The following is a 17,977-nucleotide window of genomic DNA, read 5'->3' on the forward strand; positions in this document are numbered from 1 at the left end:
AGATAATCCAGGGGTTTTATTTAGAGCATCAGTGGGCTCATATCCCAACATCAACAGACAAAATTTCACTGGCATTTTTATAGATAACTGGACTTACCAATAACGTCGAGATTACTGAACTGTAGATTTGCAATCCTAACATGTTCGTGAGATTCATTAGTCGGGCAACAGGGACTTTGATTTATTAAAGTTATAAAAGTAAAAACATTTATATTTTTTCAGTAAAGTGCAAATTTTGTTCTGGCCTTGGGAAGGCATAGGGGTTTCGAACCCAACTTATGTTAATTTCTGCTCGTTTTGAGTTTGACACGGTTAATTATTGTAATTTCTGTTTGTTTTGGGTTTCATTTATTTATCAATGCTGATTTGTGGTAGTTTCACGCTTCGTAGATTATTTGATTTTAGTTTTGCTCATTTTTTGTTTAATGAAGTCCTTTACTTTTCTTTGAAAAACTTATTTTGTGGAAAAAGTTTTTTTAATTAATACTAAAAAGGAGGGCTCGGACTTGTATGATCCATCTCTCTCGTACGGGCTGGAACAACTTGTCAATTTTGATACGTATCATGGCCCAAACGGATCATCTTGTCTTGACCTAATCCTTACAGAGAGGTGATTGGGGTGGTTTGAGAAACACTTTCTCTTCTCAGCAGTTGAGAGCCTTTCTCCTTGAGAGAGCCTTTCTCCTTGAAGGCCCAGAGAAAGCTGCAGAAAAGTACCAGCAGACCATAGTATTCCTTATCTACAGATTAACGGGAATTTGGTACAAGATATACAAGAAAATGCTGAAGCCCTTGTGCTAAGCCTTTTGCCGAATTCTCGAATCTTGATGAAGATAGTAAAGAAGTGCCAAGTTTTTTCGGATCAAACCTGTGCTGTCCTGGATCGTGTGAATTTTTTCTCCTCTTAAGATCCTTCGAATTTTCCGGCATCTTGATGTGACCTAAGCCACAGGTCCTGACAACATGCCAAATGTTGTCCTTAAATCCTGCAGTGCCGAACTAGCTGGACCATTGTCATTGCTTTTCCGGATATGCTTTCCCTCTGGAACCTTCCCACAAACATGGAAATTCGCCCACCTTATACCTTCCCTAATGGCAGATAGCGATCCAACGAGCGTAGTCTCCTATAGGCCTATTAGCCTCCCCTCCTGCGTTGGCAAAGTCTATGAGAGCGTCTGCAATAAAACATTTCAGTATTTCCTGGAATCAAATTACCTTTTTTGGCAATCGCCGATATGGATTCCAGAGGAAGCGCTCAACATTGGACTGCCTAGTAGCCCCGTATCAGGATTAATTTGAACTTCTGGCAATGGGGTGCGACAGTAGGCAATTGTCATTCAACATTGCTTTCTTTTAGATCGTTCACTGCGAGTTGTCCTCGACGGGTTTATTTCCTGAGGTCTCCAGTGCAGTGTCTTGGAACCTACACTCTTCCTTATCTACGTAAATGACATGGAAGACAACCTTGCAAGCCCTCTGCATCACTTTGCTGACGATACCACGACCTAATCAGCCATCCCAAAACACGAGGATCCAGTACAAGCCTCCCTTTCCCTAGAGATGGATATTTATGAAATCGAAAAGTGGTCTGATCATGGATGATCAACTTTAATGCACCGAAAACAAAGGAGCTTCGTATTACCCGATCAAAGGTGTTGCGTGGATACCCTAGTTTCATTTTCAAAAATGAAACTGTAAAGAGAGTCGAAGAGCTTCGTCCACTGGGGATTCATTTCTCCACCAATCTCTCTTGGAATAACCATCTTGATCGGGTGAGAACCTTCCCCGCAAGAAAACTCAGAGTCACTCTTTGCTGTAGAAACCTTCCGTCCAGCACGATTATCCTTCTTTACAAGTCCTGAATCATACAGCCGAATATGAATGCCCACTATATGCTGGTGCCCAAAAACACTGTTAGCTCCACTCCTAAAGATCCAAAATAGGGCAAACAGGGCGTGCTGCGCCTCTGCATATGATTCGCTTCAGCCTCTAAATGAAAGGTTTGATTTAACGTCGATGGATGTTTTCTACAAGTACATGAATTTGCCTACCTCAAACGAGCTCTCTTGTATTGCTCCCCCCTATGTCCAACCGACAAGATAGATGTGAAGCCACATTGCTCGGTCCAATCATTTAAAGGAGGACACGTCAAGGACAGAGTACTTGAGGAAGAGCTTCATCCGGCGTTCCACTTCTACCTGGAACGATCTTTTTGGGGAATTTATTCCTGCAAATCCTTCTGTTTACCCCTTCAAAAGAAGGTTTAACAGACATTTAAAATCTCTAGGTTTCAAAACGAGGTAATTGAATAGCGGCACATCAGATACCTTTAGGTACCTAGCACTGTGAATATAGAGAAAGAAAAAAAAGCAACAAATCAAAGAATACGTCTAATCATCCCACCCTTTTTCGGTGCAGCAATTCTTACAATACTCCCTAATTTTCAATGTGTTATCTGTGACATATCACTAAAATTGCACTACCAAAAGACCGTTGTGAAGTAGCTAAAGCACAATAAGTGTACCAAAACTAATTTAAAGGAAAATTTTAAAGATTTTTGTCTAAAAATGCCGCTCTTCGCATACCCCCCCCCCCCCTGCGCTGTAAAATCTTTTAATACACAGCTCTAGGCTAAAGGGTAGTAGTGACAACTTTCTTGTGGTGCCCCTGAGAGTAGTGGGCACAAGTAATTACCTACTACTACTGATTTCGATCAAGTCAGGTGTGGTGACCAGCAATGGTAAGTTAGTAACGTCTGCCAAAATCACACCTGAGAGCTTTATCTCCCCGAAGATAAGAACGTCAACCACAGGGAAGGGAGAAATAAGTTTTCGTGCTGACGTTCTGAGGATTAATTGCCTCTTTCCACTAACGGCTGGCAAGTGGCCTGTGTCTATACATTGACTTTGATGGACGAGTATTGCCTGCCCAGGTCGGTCTGAAGCTGGCAGGTAGGGTTTTCGGAATGGATAATTACAATGAGGGAAACCTTGATAGTACTGAGAAATCCTTAAAAAAAGCCTACCATGATATATAAAAATTTCCAAATTTACTTAAAAACCAGGAATGCAAAAAAAAAAAATTAATATCTACAACAACTGAAACTGTTTTAAAAGTTGAATTACAAATATACAAAAATAAGCAAACCTTTGAAATACAATGAAATGGGGCACTGTAAACAAATAAACTGAAACATAGAACAAACTTAGAAAACCAAACAAAACTCATTCCTAGCTTTCAAATTCTTAAAAAGGAAAAAGTTAGGCCTATTTAACACCGTTCTAGTCTTTCGAGCAAGAAAATAAGATCTTGTGCAATCAAGTTATATACAATCATATTTACCGAATGGTCACGCCTGCATACAGAAGGGTAAGAGTACCCTTCCCTAAATATTGGTCAAAAGGAACCCCCCCCCCCAAAAAAAAAAATCGAAAAAGCCCGAAGACACTTTTCTTGTTTTTAGCACTCTAGCGACGATATAAATCTGTGTGTCTCTCTGTCAATGACTAAAAGATAAATTATAGATATAGTCTACAAAGAAATAAGTCCCCTTGAAGCCATAACAAAATAGAACACGATAAAACAAATTAAGTAAAGTATTGGACATTGTAAAAACGTACTTTAAACATCTCCTATCCCTTTACAAAGTTTGTGTTGCTCAAGCGAGTAGATGACAATGTAAAAGGCCCTTTTCGGATTGACACACGCAGAAAAATCCGATGGTTGAATACTTATTAATCACAACATTTCAGTTTTGAATAAAAATGTAACTTAAGAAGGAGGAGCCTCGGGTCATTACTCTTACTCTTGGCCCGATAACAAATAGATATTTGAACTGACATAAAAAAACAACATTTTAATACCATAATTATTCAATTTCCTGAGAGGGGATCCTTCCAACCAATCTTAGCGGTATTCTCCTCTCTGTCTCCACCCCTACGTCTGTTTGCAAGTTTATTGTTAGCGTTTGATAATTCGCAGATTTCTTACCAATTTTAGCAGCTCAGATTTCCTGACTGATTTTGATTATCGATAGCAAAGCAAAGCTCTACAAGAGCTTTTAAACTGAATTCAGAATGTTCAAATATGCAAATGTCGAATGATATTTGAATACCGAAGGATATCAAAGAAAAATATTTCGCATCTCGAAAGGCAAATTCGTGACAACAGACTCAAAATTTGTCTTTTATTCTTCCAAGTTTTGCTGAGATTCGGAAGATATTAATAACGGGATTCAAGTTGATCACTTTACGAAAAAAAAGTGTAAGGTGGCAGTTGTAGTAGTAACTGCCCCAGTAGAATTGATTGATGGAGATAGTATTGACTCAGATGAATATTAGATCCATTTACAGGAACAAACAGACAAAATCCCGAGTGAAAATTTAAGAGACCCCTTGTAATTAATTAGGGAACATTAATGTCCAGGTTGGTACAAATAAATGGTGTTCTTGCTCAGCCAAAGTTGGCGTGGGGACGGAAAATAGCAATGGTTACATACGACCATTGGCGCCCAGAAGCTGAATTCTGGGGCAGGGCATAGCTGGTCTAATCGGCACTTCCAATGCTGTATAACAGAAATCTTGAAACAAAAAATATAAGGCAGCATCAGTCAGTCAGGGGGGCTGGATCCCTCTGCTTCTTCCTCCCCTTATATGGGAGGCCAAGTATGCTACTATAATTTCGTAGGTAGTTTTATGTTAATATGGTTATAACTAGAACAGTATTTGGTCACAAAATGGCCCAGAAGTTAACATGGTACTTACGTGATGATAAGACGGCCAAACATATAGAGCATGTTGTTGCAAATTGTATACTAACAATACTGATACAAGACACACGGGTGTACAAGAGTGCTATTATTGATATGGTAAATAAAGATCACCGTCTAGTAGTGTCAAGTGTTAACTTAATGCTGAAATTTAATGAGGATAAATATCTTCCAGATTTTTTATGACGTTGATAGAGTCCAGGATCAATGTTTGAGAGGAAATTTCCATGAACAATTAGACATGAAACTGGAGAGTTTATAGCTGGACAATCTTGAAGATGTTTGGAAAATAGTTTGCGAAATAGCATAAGATGTCTTACGGAGAGAAATAAGAAACTCAGTTTAGAATATTAGCAAAAACGTTCTGAAACTGGTTGAAGACAGAAGGAATTACAAGAAGTTTCTGAGAGACAGATCTTATGAGAACAAAAGAAAGTTGACAAGATGGACTCAGACAGCATTATAGTAAGATATTGTACTGGCATGCAAAAAAAAATGAGAGGCTAATATTAAACCGTGATAGAGTTGTAGGAAATTATAAAGAAGAAACTGAAAAACTGAAATTCCGGGAATTTGAAAGTGACTGAAGAGGTATTAGAAGAGGAGGATTAAGAAACAGTGCCGCATAATTAGAGGCATAACACTGAAGATTTAGAGTATGATTTTTTTTTTACCTAGAGATTTTAGAAAACCTTTCATTAGACTCCTTTATAAGAAAGTTGATAGAAGCGAGTGTGGTAATTGCAGAGGAAATAGCTTGATTCCACAGGAAGTTAATTACTTAGCATGATAATGTCTATTAAATTAAGAGATGCCGTAGCTAAAGCTTTAAGGGAAGTACAGTGTGCTTTTGGAAAGGGAGATGATACGTTGACCAAGTTTTCACTATTAGATTAATCATTGAAAAGTACCTGGGCCATCAAACACATTTAGTCCACAATTGAATAGATTATGAACAATCATCTGATCTTCCTTATAGAAAAGCTTTAGTAAAAGTCCTAACCTTGCATGGTATACCAGATAAGTAAGTTCAGATTATTAGTGGTATATACGAGAATAATATTGGTTGTGGTTAAGGTATGAAGTGAGGTTAACAGTTGGTTTGGTACAAAACCATCCTCTAAGTAGGGTCGTGTCCCATCACCATTTGCATGGCCCATTTTGACAGACTGTCCTAAGGAACAAGGCAAAGGCTATGGGAGAACGTGTTATCAATTGGAAAGTAAAACACTCCCAGACTTAGATTATATAGATGATTTGAGCGTCCCATAAAATAATTTAGTGAAATAATACCAAAAATTAAAAATTTTATTTAAAGCCTACTAGGAAAGATTAGAAGCGTTGTAATACAGAGTAAATATATAAAACAGCCTCAAATTTACAGTAAGGAGGATAAAAAATCAATTTATCTACGAACCAACATTTCAACTGCATTGACTTCAAAACTGCAAACGCTATATCAATTCAACAACTTCAAAAAAGGCCATACTCAGGTATAAAACTACAGTTCTGTCACATAGAAATTCAGTATAATAAATACATTTAGTATTCAAACGCTAAAAAATGTATTTATAAATAGAAAAATATAAAATAAACAGGAAATGAATGAGTTTTTGGAGGTTTAGAGGGTTCAGGACGTAAAAATAAGCTTAAAAACTGTTGTTAAGAAGACTAAATTGCTTGGACTAGCAGATGAAGAGGTGACATTAAGTAATGGTAAATCGATCAAGTCGGTAGCTTCACTTATAGGGCGGAAAAGGGTCAGAAGAGAGTATTAGAGGAAAATAAACTTCTTGGGTGGGGTAAAGAATGTAGCTTTGAACAGAATGAGTGGAGGAGGAACGTGCGCAGCCATTTATCCTCATGTGGCTCGATGTTGTAGTGAATTTCTAGTGGCAACATCAGTAGGAAATGTTCAATTCCTTTGGTCAAATTTAGCTAGAGTTAGTTGACTTTTTTGAAGCACTAGACTTATCCTCTCGAAAAATCTACTGATTCTTTCTGCTATAATGTCTTGATCATTTATTAAACACTTATCTTGATCATTTCTTGTCCCACATATAGTTATATAAATTTGATTAGACCTACGGGTAGGCAAATTTGGATATAAAGGAAAATAAAGATAAATAGCTTTATCATACCTCTGGTTTCTCCATCTGTCAGCTTATCCAAGGCTTTATAAAGGAAGGTGGGAGAAGTAGCTTGGTATCCACTACTCAAATCGGGAGATGTAGGAGACCGTCGAGAACACAGGACAGAGTCTCTTATACTGCCACTTAAACTATCCATATACACTCTTTATGTGAAGGAATTAGTAGTTCTTAGTCAGGCCCAAAATTTTGTAGAGCATCAACAACTAATAGTGAATGAACAGTTAAGCTAGTAAAAGTATCAAATGGTCTTTTTGTTAAATTGAGCTTAACTCCTGTATCCTGAACTTCAGCTATCGGCGTGATGTCGTTCTGCAGATGTAAATGCACATTATCTATGCGAAAATAGGCAACCAAAAGACTTCGCTCGTCATCAACATCACTGTAACTACTTAAATTTTTTGTTTCATCAAGTCCTTGGTTCTGGGACTCAAACTTCAAAGAATCAGCCATATTAACAATAGCCTTTACCTTCCTTTTGGACATATGCAAAACCAGCTTTGGCAAAGACCCACATATTGTAAATAAAGGAGTGGATATTTGATTCGATGATGCAGAGTTTCTTTCAATTTTTAGAAATATCAAAAATTGATCAAGAATGTGAAGTTCCGATGTATTTTTTGTCCGGCAACCGTACCAAGACACTCCTTTTCCCTTTCCAACTAAGATTTGCATATCACCAAGTTCTACAGAAAATCTATCACATCGTTCCTCTTCTATAGTATCCTCTGGAGTCGAGCACGGGGTAATAAAATCGTCATCTTTATCACATTGATCAGCAGCAATAACTTGAAAAGGAAAAGAATATTGTATAGAATTGCTAACTTTAAACGTCCAAAATCAATAAGAATCAAGTCATTAGATGACTTCACTTTGATCAAATACCAACTATGGGGCAACAATATCAAGATTAATATACCAAAGTCTCTGTTCAAGTTTATTCCGAATATTTTCTAGTTGCAACTTCGTTCGCTGCTTCACTGCCTCAAAACTATCGGATTCAAGTTCATCCAAATCAGAATTACCAAACATAAAAAATTTCTTGATTTTCGTCAAAATTTGTCTCTGGTAATGACATTCTAGTCCTATTGAAGTCAAATACAGCCTATAGTCTAACTTACTATTGACTGGTTTCTTTTCAAAATTCATAGAGGATAAAGTTCTATTAATGTGGTATCAATCTGACTCTGGGGCAGAATAAAAGGACACCCTGTTGCATGTGCACGCTTTAGGTCATTTATTCAAACTTAGACCTCTCTTCTCACCAAGCCATACTATTGGACAACTGTTCAATATGCCAAAAGGTTTACTTATAGGCCATCTACCAGTTTTTCCAAACAAAATAATTTCTTTCGAAACTAGATGCGCATGACCACGTTTCCAGCAATTCGTTCAACCTTATAATTTTTTTTTTCGGTTCCCAACTGGCGATACCATGTACTAAATTATTAAACATAACGTAAGGATTGCTTACAAATCTCCCATCAGGGATTTCAGCGAGTTCTTGATGGGTGACTGGGCGACCAAGTGATGTCTGACCTTTGCTTGCAAGAGGGTGTAAGGCTAGCTCTTGGGATTAGTCTCTAATTAGCACAACGTATTCAACTCCTATCCCCTTTTAAATAAGCTTAAAAGTAAAGGGGTATTTGGAAGGTTTTCGCAATTGGAGTCGCAGAGTTGGAGTCAAATTCAGTATTAATTTAGTGCTAAGCCATTTGGAGTCACTTTAAACTATGGAGTCTGGAGTTTGTGGATTTAGGTTATGACGTGGCACACCGAAGAGTTTGGGTTGATGTAAATACACAGAATCAGACTCTAGTACCTTTTCTAACTTTTATGTCTAATGCTATGGATGTGCGTCGCATCTATATTTTTCATACAAAAATAACTCAGACTTTTACATGGTAGTGACGAAATGGCAATTCGTTATAAATAAAAAACAAACCCATAATTCTTATGGGTTTACGGGCCGATGTCAGAATAAAATCTGATCAAACTAAAAAGATAAGATTTGAACTCGGTCCTCCTAAGACTTCAGGATTGAAAGTCGATGTTGGAGTTAAAAACACTTAGATTTAGAGGTCAGTATTGGAGATAAGATTATGGAGATAAGTCTGCAACTCCAAAGCCTTTATTTTAGCTATGCATATATTGTAATTGTTTAGTTCCTGCCGTCATGTTATATATAAAATATCAAACTTAGTTACCAAAGATCTTGACAGTTTGATTAGGCTTGAATATTAACTAGAAAAAAGATAGGGACCGCTTGTAATAAGTCAAGTGACTACAAACCCTTTTTTTCTTCTTTTAACGTTCACAAAATTTCACACTAGAGAACTAATCAGGTGGGGTCAAATTTTTCCTCGTGTTACAGGCTTAATTTCACTTAGAAGAAGCAATCAGGCCTTGAAATGGTGTGGTTATTTGCCTCTCCAGAACTGGCAGAGATTAGGGAATTATGTGATTGGCTCACGAAACTGTGTCATATACAACCTAAACCAATGAGACGAATCAAAATTTTTACAGTGGTAGTAATCTCTCTGTAATTCCGCGGGACATGTTGTACGATAGTCAACTCTCTTATTCAACTTTCTTATGTAGGCCAATTTACTTTTATTTTAGTTTTAATGTCTTGTGTAGTTTTGATTTATTTACTTGAAATATTTGCTTTCTTGTGTAATTCAATTGAGTTTTTCTTTCTTTAGTGATTTGTTCCATTGCTAGTGATGCGGATGTCCCACTCCTTGATATTACAGGGACTAATGTATCTTTGAACTACAACATGGATCCCTTGGAAGCTTTGTCGAAATTTAAGTTGAGCATAAACTACTATAATCGAAGCTTGTCTGGCTGGGAACCTCTTCTTGAACCGTGGGAGTTAAGCATTTCTTTGAAACAAAATGAAAAGAAGGACTTCAGCCTGCAAGTTTCGTCAGAAGAAACAATTGATCTAAACTTAACGTCCGATTTGCTTCAGCTTATAGATTCTATAAAGCAATCTTGGCTTCAAGTGGAAAGAGGTGAATGTTCTACAGCATTTAAACGAAGAAATCCTTTTTTACCCTATGCCTTGCAAAACGCCGTGGGTTGTAACTTAAGATTTTCTACATATGTTTCAAAAGTTGAGGATGCAGCCAATAGCAGGGTGCCTGTTGTTTGGTTTGATGTTGCACAAGGAGACACTCAAGGATTTTCCTTTGTTACAAGAGGTAACTTTTCTTCTTAAATTAATCTTGTATGTGGTTACTTTTGTGATGAAGCAATAAAGCAGAAACAGCATACTGGGTACAGTAACATCTTACATGTTACTGGGCAATAAAGCCCAGTAACAAACAAGTAAAAACCGCTTTATTCTAAACTCCAAGGCGTGGTCTCATTAATATACAAAAGCTAATTGTCATAGATTGCAAAAATATATGTAACCAAATACTCAAGAGCGGTCTAAATAGCGCAGTGATTTGAATTTATTTTAAAAAAGACGCACATGGAAAAAAAAGAGAAAAAATTACAACCTTGTCGTGAGTTCTTGATGCTACTTAAAGCGCTTTAATAAAGAAGGATATGAGTGCAAAGTAACAATAAGAGATTGGTAATGATGATTGTAATGTTATTGCCAATATTATAAGAACATTAAAATTAAAAATTGAGAGAACTTATGTGTGAACATAGCTGTGTAAAATTCAGCTATCTTAGATAAATGAGCATTTTGATATTGATTAGCGCTCGCTAATTTTCGTGCTATTTTATATTTTAGGAAACGAGTTGCACTTTCTTGGCACGCGTCTATTTGTTTCGCCTATACGCGTCTATAGGCAGCACAAAAGCGCTGCCTAAGTAAAGAACGATGTTGGCACAATGTATTATTCGTTTTTTTTTATTTCTTTATTTAGACCAGGGCACTTCGTATCGAAGGAATTGTCGTAGAAACTTCGAAAAGGGCTCATTTGATTGGAAGAGCTTGTGCCCTTTTTGATAGTCGAAAGTGATTGGAAGGCAACTAACACCCCTTCTACGCCCAGCATTTCTTCAAAACATATCCAATCAAAATTTTGAGATATCCATTTTGATCAACGCAGTTGAATTTTCTAGGAAATTATGTCTTTGAGGAGGGCACTCCCCCAGAGCCCTCAGGGCAAGGGTTGTAATTTATGCCCTGAGGGTATATAAGGTTTTTATCCAAAGCAATGCTGTAGAAACTTGAAAATGGGCCATTCGATTGGAAATTCAAAGGACTAGTGCCCATTTTAACAGTCGAAATGATTAGAAGGCAAATAACCCCCCTCTCACGCTCACCATTTCCCCAAACACATGCAATCAAAATTTTGAGATAGCCGTTCTGTTCAATGTAATTTTCTATAATTAGGTCTTTGAGGATGATGACCCCCATCAGAGCCCTCAGGGTAAGGGTTATAAGTTATGACCTGGGGGCGTATAAGGTTTTTATAGAATGCTTTGTCGTAGAAACTTCAAAAGGGCTCATTCGATTTGAAATTGAAAGCGCTAGTGCCTTTTTTAATTGTCGAAAGTAATTGGAGGGCTACTAACCTTCCTCTTACGCCCACCATTTCCCCATTCACATCCAATCATAATTTTGAGATAGTCTGTTCAACGTAGTTGAAAGTTCTAGTAAGTATGTTATTAAGGATGACAAACCCCCCACACCCCTTAGGGCAAAAAATGTAAGTTATGTCCTGGGGGCATATACGTTTTTTATTGAAAGCTTTGTCTTATAAATTAAAAAAGAATTTGAATGAGCCTCTACCCCTCTCTCCCGCCCACTGTTTCCCGGAACACATCCATTCAATTTTTTAGATGGCTATTTTGTTCAACATAGTTGAAAGTTCTGGAAATTAAGTCTTTGGGGATGACATCCACCCCCTCCCCCACCCACAGGTTTTAAGTTATGCCCGTGGGATATATAAGGTTTTTATATTAAGGGTTGTCGTAAAAAGTTCAAAAAGGCCTCATTCGACTGGAAAATGAAAGCGCTAACGCCATTTTTAATAGTAGAAAGATATTGAAGGTTAACTAACCCCCCTCTCACGCCCATCATATCCCTAAATTCATCCAATAAAAATTTTTAAATAGCCATTTTTTTCAATCTAGTTGAATATTCTAGAAATTAGGTCTTTGAGGATGACAACCCTCCACAGCCCTCAGTGTAAGGGTGTTGTAAGTTATGCCCTGGGGTTATACAAGGTTTTTATAGAAAGTTTTGTTCTAGAAACTTTAAAGAGGAATCATTCGATAGGAAACTGAAAAGGTTAGGGTCCTTTTTAATAGTCGAAAGTGATATGAAGGGCAACTAACCACATTTCACGCCAACCAGTTCCCCAAACACATTCAATCAAAATATTGAGATAGTCATTTTGTTCAACGCAGTTTAAAGTTCTGGAAATTAGGTCTTTGAGGATTACAACCCCCACAGCCCTTACGGTAAGAGTTATAAGTTATGCCCTGGGGTTATATAAGGTTTTTTATAGAAAGTGTTGCTATAGAAACTTTAAAGAAGATTCATTTGATTGTATATTGAAAGGACTAGGGCTCTTTTTAATAGTCGAAAGTGATTGACAAAAAATTAAACAAGAAAAACGGGTTTTAGTTTCTATAAAGCAGTGCATACAAACACTTAATTAAACAAAAATACTCCGTATATTTCGGCCCCACATCCGGGAGCCTTTCTCAACGAAAAAAAGAAATGAAAAAAAAAGTTCTTTTTTTTTAAAAACCTTAACTTACATCAACATAAAAACATACTAAACAAACAAAATAAAAAATATAAATAAATAGGAAAAGAAAACTCACATATTAAATAAACACTTCCATTCACTGTCATACAAACCAACTTGAATGTTTATATGGATTGGAACACGCCTTCTCACAGTATATAAATTGAAATCTATCAAAAAATGAAAACATATTTATACTTAAAAAGGGACCAAGAAAAACAAAAACTATCAATGTATAATCCTAATTATTTCCCAGTCCCTGGGGTGATTAATTTAAGCAAAAAGGAGTTAACCAAAGAACAAAAGTAAATCCTTGAAAGAGGTATAAAATTTGGACTTAATCCTAAAAATGTACCGATAGAGGAAATTATTTCAAAGATTGAAACAGTGATTCATAAGTTTCCAAAAGATATAAATAATGTAGATGAGTTAAGACTAGGGGTAGTGAATATTTTAACAGATTTTGGTAGTTATCAAGAAAACGTTAAGAACAAAGATATCAAAGTTTTAAAAGATTTAAAAAAAGATGATTCTCTAATAATAACGAAAGCGGATAAGAGCAATACAGTAGTAATCCTAGAAAAAGATGATTATGATAGTAAAATAGAAACAATTCTAAGTGCTACTTCAACATATAAAAAAATTAGCGCAGACCCAACAGAATTGTATGTTAAAAGATCACGAAAATATTTAGAAGACGTTAAAACAAATTGAATTATCACACCCCAGATGTATTACATGTTCTTTCCGTATGGATCAATTAGCCGGAGAATATATGGTTTGCCAAAAATACATAAAACAGGTATCCCTTTAAGACCTATTGTTTCAACAACAAATTCACCAACGGTAAAAATCGAGAAATGGGCAGCAATGACGCTTAAAACTTTATTATATCTCCAAGATTCGTATATAAAAAACTCGGAATTTTTAAAAGATAAACTTATAAGTGTAGAAATATCAGAAGAATCTAGATTGTTCAGTTTTGATATAAAATCCATGTATACGTAGATTCCTTTTGATAAATCGTTTAGTATTTTATCAAAAAAACATGAGGAACATTAAAATGAGATAGAAGAATTATCTTCGGGAATTGAACTGGAAACTATATTAAATTTAGTCAGAATAACTAGCAGGTATACTAATTACTTCACGTTTAGATATAATTTTTACCATCAAATCCTGGAGTTTACCAACATTATAACCTCCCGGGAGGTAGTTACCCCTCCGATATTTCAGCTTTAAATTAACCCTTGATACTACTAGATGGTGATCTTTACTTTTAACATCAATAACGGCACTCCTATATACCTTAGTATTTTGTATTAATCCTGCCAGTCTTTGGTTTATTATAACATAATCAATAAGGTTTGCTGTCTTACCATCACGTGAATACCATGTTAACTTGTGAGCCATTTTATCATCAAACACCGTAATGGTTATAACTAGATTAACCCCAAAGGCATGGTTATTTGACCTTCAGTCTATTTTGTACAAAATGTTTATTTTTATTTTGATCGGATGTATTATGTGGGAAATGTCGGTTAAGGGGAAAGGCTGATTGTCCTCTGATTACCTTTGATCCTTCAAAATTGACTCCAAAATTGAACACAGCAACTCACTATGCTTTTAACACTGGATTAGTAAAAAATACTTATTGCAGTTTTTTAGCTTAAGCTAGTATCACTGATATGGTCAGTGTTTACTTTACTACGGTTTAAAATTTTTAAATAAATTTAAGTGGAATTGTTTGAGCCGTTTTAATAGTATGAAAACAACTGCAGACATAAGCATATCATGTGTTTGTATTGATGCAATATGAAATTATACTAAATATAATTTATCATTAAAAGATGACACATCAGATATAAAACTGGGTAAACACTCATGGAAAAATTGCATAATTCAGTGTTTAACGCATACTATTACTACAGTATAAAAGTATTTCAACTAGATAGGAATCCATCCCTAAAAACCAAGCCAGAATCGAGTTTTTTAAGAAATTAAAGATATATGTTTACGGGAGATGGATAGACTTTAGGGAAGTTCTCTCTAATAAGGGGCCCCTCTCCGTCCTCTCCTAACTTCATATTTTCTTTTTAACGGATCTCCTCCCCACTTAAAAAATAATCTTACCACCCCCCCCCCCCTGTTATCTATACATTAAAAAATAAAAAATATTGTGAATAAATATCGACGATATCTCCAGCCAGTGAAAAAGGGAAACAAAATGAAACAGTCAAGACCAGTCATCTGCAATATTTTAGGCAGATATAGCAGCTATACTTTACCTCAGTATTTGAACATTTTTAATTTTGAAAACAATTATTACTACATTTTGTGTAAAAAAATTTAATCTTACACATTAGGCATGCAGACCCGTTACGCTTTACCCCCCCCCCCCCTAATGTGCTAATATATAGCCCAAATTTTTTTTTGCAGTCTAGATATGACCAAAAGATTTTAAAGGTCCGTTTTCAGTATGATTGGAAATATTTATCAGCAAAGTCTACGTTTATATTTCCATAATATTGCGACCTAGATTATGCAGACGACGTACAATTTTGATTGTTGTTAGAAGCGGCTTTAAAGGAGCGATGTTGAACATTTATGAACTTCAAACCAACATGGTTGTTTTACCAATATATAGTGGTAATATGCAAATCAAGCTTGAAACGGACAAAAATCACGATAAACAAGAGTTTGGGTATCACCTCCTTCTCTCACTGTGAAAGTCTAAAACATACTGCGTCATTGGCGCTTTACTGAAAGTCAATTTTATGACAAATATTTCCTTTTGTAGTTAATATTAAAAATAAACAATAAAATTATAGTAAAATTTTGAACTGATAAGCTTTCAACAATTAATATCATTATACATCAAATATTCATTTTAATTTATTAGTTTTTTTCAAAGTTGTTCAAGACGAATATAGTTTCACTACAAAAAAGTGTTTGTATACTAACTATTTCCTTAACTGTAAATAAAAACCAAAAGCTTACTGCGTCATTGGTGCTTAACCAAAAACAAATTATATTACAAATATTTTCTTTTCCAGTTCTTACAGCATTGAAAATAAAAATAAATTACAGTGAAACAAATTCTTGAACTGATGAATCTTTCAACAATTCATATCATTATACATCAAATATTCAATTTGATGTTGATTATACTTTCCAAGACTGTTCAAGACGCATATAGTTTTCAGTAAAGCGCCACTGACGCAGTAAGTTTTAGACTTTTACAGTGAGAGAAAGAGGTGACACCCAAACTCTTGTCTGTAGTGATTTTTGTTCGTTTCAAGCTTGATTTGTATATTCAGTTTAAGTTTCATTCCTTCTAAGATTTATTTATTAATTTACATTAATATCTATTGTATGGTTGTTTGCATTGATTGTTTATTTAATTTCTGTTCGTTTTAAGTTTCATTTATACTTCAATAGGAAAATATTTTTTTTCGTTTTCTGCTTGATTTTCATATTCAATATAAGCATTACTCACTTTAAGATCTATTCATTCATTTTTATTCTTGCTTGTTGTATGTTTTTTGCTATAATCGTTTATTTAATTTCTGTTCGTTTGGGTTTCATTTATTCTTTAATAGTAATTTCTGGTCGTTTTTTGTTTGTATTTTAAAATGTATTTTTATTTTATTAGCTTAAGTTTAAAATTGCCAATAATTTTATTTGAAAAACTTATTTTTCGGAAAGTTTTTTTTAATTAATAGCTAGAAATATTTTATAAACTCTTAAAGGAGCTAATTCGATATAAAGTTAAAAGTTGTAGGACTGTTCTAGAGCTATACAAAAATGTGGTTCAATCCCACTTTCTAGGGCTACAATGATAGAAAGTACGTGAGGGCTAGGACACGCTTGCGGTTGAAGGATTGCCAAAGATTGTCCATGTTTGCCAACCATCTAGGACCAAACGAGGTTCTTGTCCATTATTCAGAAAAAACCAAGAATTTGGATCTGCAAGATCAGTCAATAACCGGTCTGTATTCGGAGACAATTAACTTAGGCTCAAGGGAAAAACTACGATACATTTTTCGTTTTTCATATCATTGACTTTCGAATAAAGTAATGCCTTTTTTGTGCTCCTTCCAAATATAATAATCATTTTTGTCGGAAATAAATTTTACCCCCACCCATATATATACCAATTAAGCCTATATATTTGCACATTAGGGGGGTGGGGATAAATTTTATTTCTGATGTAAATGAGAGTTAAGTTTAAACTTCCCCACCCCCACCCCCCTACAGGGAACAAATATAACCAGACGTGGTATATATAGATGTGGGGGTTAAAATTCATTCTGACAAAAGTGATTATTATATTTGGAAAGAGCATAATAAAAGACATCTTGTGTTATGTTTGCTTTATTTGTAAGTCAATAATGTGAATAACGAAAAATTTACCAAAACTGCGTTGCAGTTTTGTTTTAATTAAATATTTGAAATGTAGAGTTGGTATTTTGGTTATGTTAGGTTACATTTTGCATGCACCGCCGTTATATTTAACCTCCAACCCCCTAATATCAAAATATATTCCCCAAACTATATATATTATATCTATTCCCCAAGCGTTTCACTCGTTTTAATCCGTATATCTGTAAATTGAATCAACTTGTGGGTTTTCTGAATAATGGACAAGTACCCCAAACGAAAACTAGGTTATCAGCTAAGGCAGTTGACATATGTCATAAGGAAATATTTAAGGGAAATAAGGACTTCTTGGGAGGGTTTTAAAAGGGAAGCTCTCCATCGATTTTGATGGAGGAGGAGCGTGTGTAGCTGTGTAAAGATTCTAACTTGTGTTTTACCCAATGTAAGTACGGTGGTTCAGTTGCACGGTGGTTCAGTTGTACGGTGGTTCACTTGCACGAGGGTTCAGCTAAATGGTGGTTCAGTTACACGGGGGTTTATTTAAATGGGTTTGAGTTGCACGAGGGTTCAGTTAAAGGGGGTTCAGTTGCACGGGGGTTTAGTTGCACGATGATTGAGTTGCACGGTGGTTCAGTTGCAGGGTGGTTCAGTTACAGGGGTTCAGTTACACGGTGGGTCAGTTACAATGGAACCCTCAGGGGAATATTGACAAATGTCTACCCAGACAAAAAGGCCTTGACAAAGTTAGAAAGATACATTAAATTAGCTACACTTAAGCTAACATAACTTTTTTTCTCCATATACTACTTTCTTTATACTCAATTATTTAGTTTTGTTCCGTTTCTTGCCTTTCCACTATTATTATATGTGCCTTTAAATACATATGAGGTCTTTAAAATACTCTTCGCTCATAAGCCATTTGCGCTGACCGAGAGCTACTCAGAGTT

At 35.5% G+C, this 17,977-nt stretch overlaps 1 protein-coding gene across 1 annotated transcript in view; it reads left to right on the top strand.

Annotated features, from left to right (window-relative positions):
• The window catches only part of LOC148942842 (intermembrane lipid transfer protein VPS13D-like), a 54,176-nt gene that overhangs the window by 25,684 nt on the left and 10,515 nt on the right, over positions 1 to 17,977 (top strand). Inside the window, exon 4 of the mRNA XM_089102690.1 lies at positions 9,624 to 10,127. Coding sequence (XP_088958816.1) covers positions 9,624 to 10,127 — 504 coding nt within the window. The remainder of the gene's footprint in view (positions 1 to 9,623; positions 10,128 to 17,977) is intronic.

Source organism: Artemia sp. Qi Xiang Cuo, chromosome 16 (genome assembly GCF_049724085.1).
Source record: "Artemia sp. Qi Xiang Cuo chromosome 16, ASM4972408v1, whole genome shotgun sequence".
Classification (NCBI taxonomy): Eukaryota; Metazoa; Arthropoda; class Branchiopoda; order Anostraca; family Artemiidae; genus Artemia; species Artemia sp. Qi Xiang Cuo.